This window comes from Neopelma chrysocephalum, unplaced genomic scaffold (genome assembly GCF_003984885.1).
Source record: "Neopelma chrysocephalum unplaced genomic scaffold, ASM398488v2 Primary Assembly neopelma1_72, whole genome shotgun sequence".
NCBI classification, from domain to species: Eukaryota; Metazoa; Chordata; class Aves; order Passeriformes; family Pipridae; genus Neopelma; species Neopelma chrysocephalum.
In genome coordinates, this window is record NW_020897732.1 from 3,239,518 (window position 1) to 3,242,404 (window position 2,887).

At 45.3% G+C, this 2,887-nt stretch overlaps 1 protein-coding gene across 1 annotated transcript in view; it reads right to left on the reverse strand.

Annotated features, from left to right (window-relative positions):
• Positions 1 to 1,463: 1,463 nt before the first annotated feature.
• The window catches only part of FZD8 (frizzled class receptor 8), a 3,353-nt gene continuing 1,929 nt past the window's right edge, over positions 1,464 to 2,887 (reverse strand). The window contains exon 2 of the mRNA XM_027686834.1: positions 1,464 to 2,887. Within this exon, the coding sequence (XP_027542635.1) occupies positions 2,105 to 2,887 (783 nt within the window). The 3' untranslated portion in view covers positions 1,464 to 2,104.

The window sequence follows — 2,887 nt, forward strand, 5'->3', positions numbered from 1 at the left end:
AGGACACCAATAATCAAGTCAGTGCTCAATGAAACAAGGTTTTTCCCACAAATCATGACTGATATCTGTGTCATTAGTAGGGTAGCTGCCCATCTCTTATCATGATTGGCAGGTTAATAAGGGACCTGGGGCTATCTTTTCACTGCTAGCACACAACCTAACCAATTGCTTTTAAATGATTGTTAATTTGACAGAATATAAGCAGAAGACATAAAAATATCTGGAATAATGTCTAATGCAGTTTTTACTTCTGGTATTGTGAGTACTTGCATTTTAGAAAACAGATTAGAATGTAGTTAATACATTTTAAATTTTTTTAGACACTCAGTTTTTTAAATAAAATCTTGTAGTAGTTCTTTGGTTCAATTAGGAGCAAAAGAGAAGGGAGTTTTGTAATGCAATTGTCCTGTAAAGGAAAATGTTTTAAATTGGGGAGATTATGTGAGCAGACCACCTGTAGGGCATTCATAGCTCTTTTCTATAATGCTCCAAGCCATGCCTTGCTGCCTGCAGTCTGGCTAACAATGCAGGGAAAAGCTGTTTAAAAGGCTGTTCTCCCTTTCCCCTCTGGTGTTCACTAACTGTTACAAGTCTTCCTCTTAAAATAAAAAAAAAAAGTCCCATGTCCCTTTAATTGAAGAACTTTAAGGCTCCATGGTGGCCAATTGGTCTGCAACAAGAGGAACCAGGCAGCAGGGAAAGAAACTTCAGACTATACATCACGTTTGGTGAAGAGAAAAGATCAAAGTTTTCCCAAACTCAAAAGAAACCAAGTTCCCTACAGATTAACCCTATTCATTTAGCTCCTCTTAAAGGAATGATGTTCTGAGCCACTGGGCAGACAGGTAAAAAGTTCAACAATTGCCAAAGCATTCTTCTGTTAATTCAACAGCCTTCTGCTCAAATAAATTAGCTTAGTCCTGACAGAAGAACAATACCTTTTCTCTTGAAAAAGGACCATATTTGATATACAAAAGTTAAGATGTTAGTTTAATCTGTTAAGAAGAGATTGATCTAACAAATCTCAACTCGCTGTTCCACCAAAGTACATGATCTATGAATTTAAAACATTAACCTTTTACACTTCAGTATGCATCCCAGGAAAGGCAGGTGCTTACAGAAGTGCAGACAACAGATACAAGAGGCCTGTGTGCACATTCCTAAAATAACACCCATTTTAAAAGGATACTTAACATGCCATGTGAGATGACTCTTTTGTAAAGGCTCAGTTTAAAGATACTGTCATCTTTCAAAAAGCAGAGAACTATGGCAAGGCACCTCCCCGTTTTAGCAAACGCTTTTTCAGAACAACTTGTTGAATAACTTGTTTTCTTGTGTCTACATATCTCAATACTTTAACAGGTAATGACTAGAACATGAATGTAGTTTGTAGTTTATACAACTACCTAAAGATATAGCAGTTTGAAGAACCAAGGCAGGAGTAGGGGAAAAGCTTGAAAAAGTCATTTATCAAAAGTCATTTTATTGACAAAATAGAATACTCATATTTGCTCTTACAGGGGTAGCCTCTAAACATTTTTACAAAAAAATTTACAGACTGTATAGCTTTGGATATATACATATTTTACACATCTGTACAAGGTAACAAATAATTATATAAATACATCCTTTAATGTAGGAAACCCGTATTTAGCTGGGGTGTATAATTAAGACATGTTTTGTTTCAGTCTATATTGTAAGGCATTTGCCTGGTCATCAACATCCCAAAAACCTGCAGTCCCAGCAGACTCCCACCTCAGGATGGGGGGGAGGAAGACCCTCCCTCCCTTGAGTAAAGAGTTGCTGTTAGTCCAGAGTGACTCAGAAGCCGCTGTGCCTTGCCGTCTGTAAGACACGGGTGAGCCTCTACCCTCCTCTGCCAGCAAAATAATAAGCTGGCTCCTTGAAGTACATGCTCCCTGCATATGAATGGAGGGGAAGGTGGAGGGGGCTGGAGCCTGGGGCCTCTGCCAGCTGCATTGTTCTATACAAGCTGTGGCTAATAAGGACCATTAGGGGTTCATTAATGGCACCAAACAGTGAGGGGGCATTTTAGGCAGGCCAGTGTCCCTCAATCCCTAACCTTTGGCCTCTTTCACCCTCCTCATACTTGAGACAGGGGCATCTGCTTGGGATAGGAGACAGAGCTGGCAGTGCCTGATCTCCACGTCAGGCCAGTGCTGACATCACTGTAGAGTGAGCCACCACCTCCAGCCCCAAGTCCTCCTGCTGCGGTGATTGCTGCCTGCCCACCTGCTCCTGCCCCTGCGCTCCCAGCCACGGCAGCACCTTTGCTGGCCCAGCAACAGCGAGTGCAGAGGGCTCTCCAGGACTCAAGGGTCTTGCCGGACCAGACCCAGACACCGGAGGTGATGCCCACCACCAGGCACATGAAGTACTTGAGCATGAAGACGGCATAGTCAGGGCGGCGGGCCTGGTCAGGCTGTTGGTCACGCAGGCAGGGACAGTTGTGCGTGGCCTCCCAGCGTGGCCGGTTGTGCTGCTCATAGAAGAGGCAGGCGACCACGCTGGCAGCTGGCACAGTGTAGAGCACGGTGAAGAGTCCCAGGCGTATCATCAGCTTCTCCAGCTTGTGGGTCTTGGTGGGGCCACCCTGCTGTTTGATGACACTGCGGATACGGAAGAGCGAGACGAAGCCAGCGAGCAGGAACATGGAGCCGATGGCCAAGTAGATGAGCAGCGGTGCCAGCACAAAGCCCCGCAAGTTCTCCAGGCTCTGGTTGCCCACGTAGCAGATGCCAGCCACTGGGTCCCCGTCCACAGAACTGAGTGCCAGCACAGCGATGGACTTGACGCTGGGGAGCAGCCAGGCGGCCAGGTGGAAATACTGTGCGTAGCCAGCGATGGCCTCGTTGCCCCACTTCAT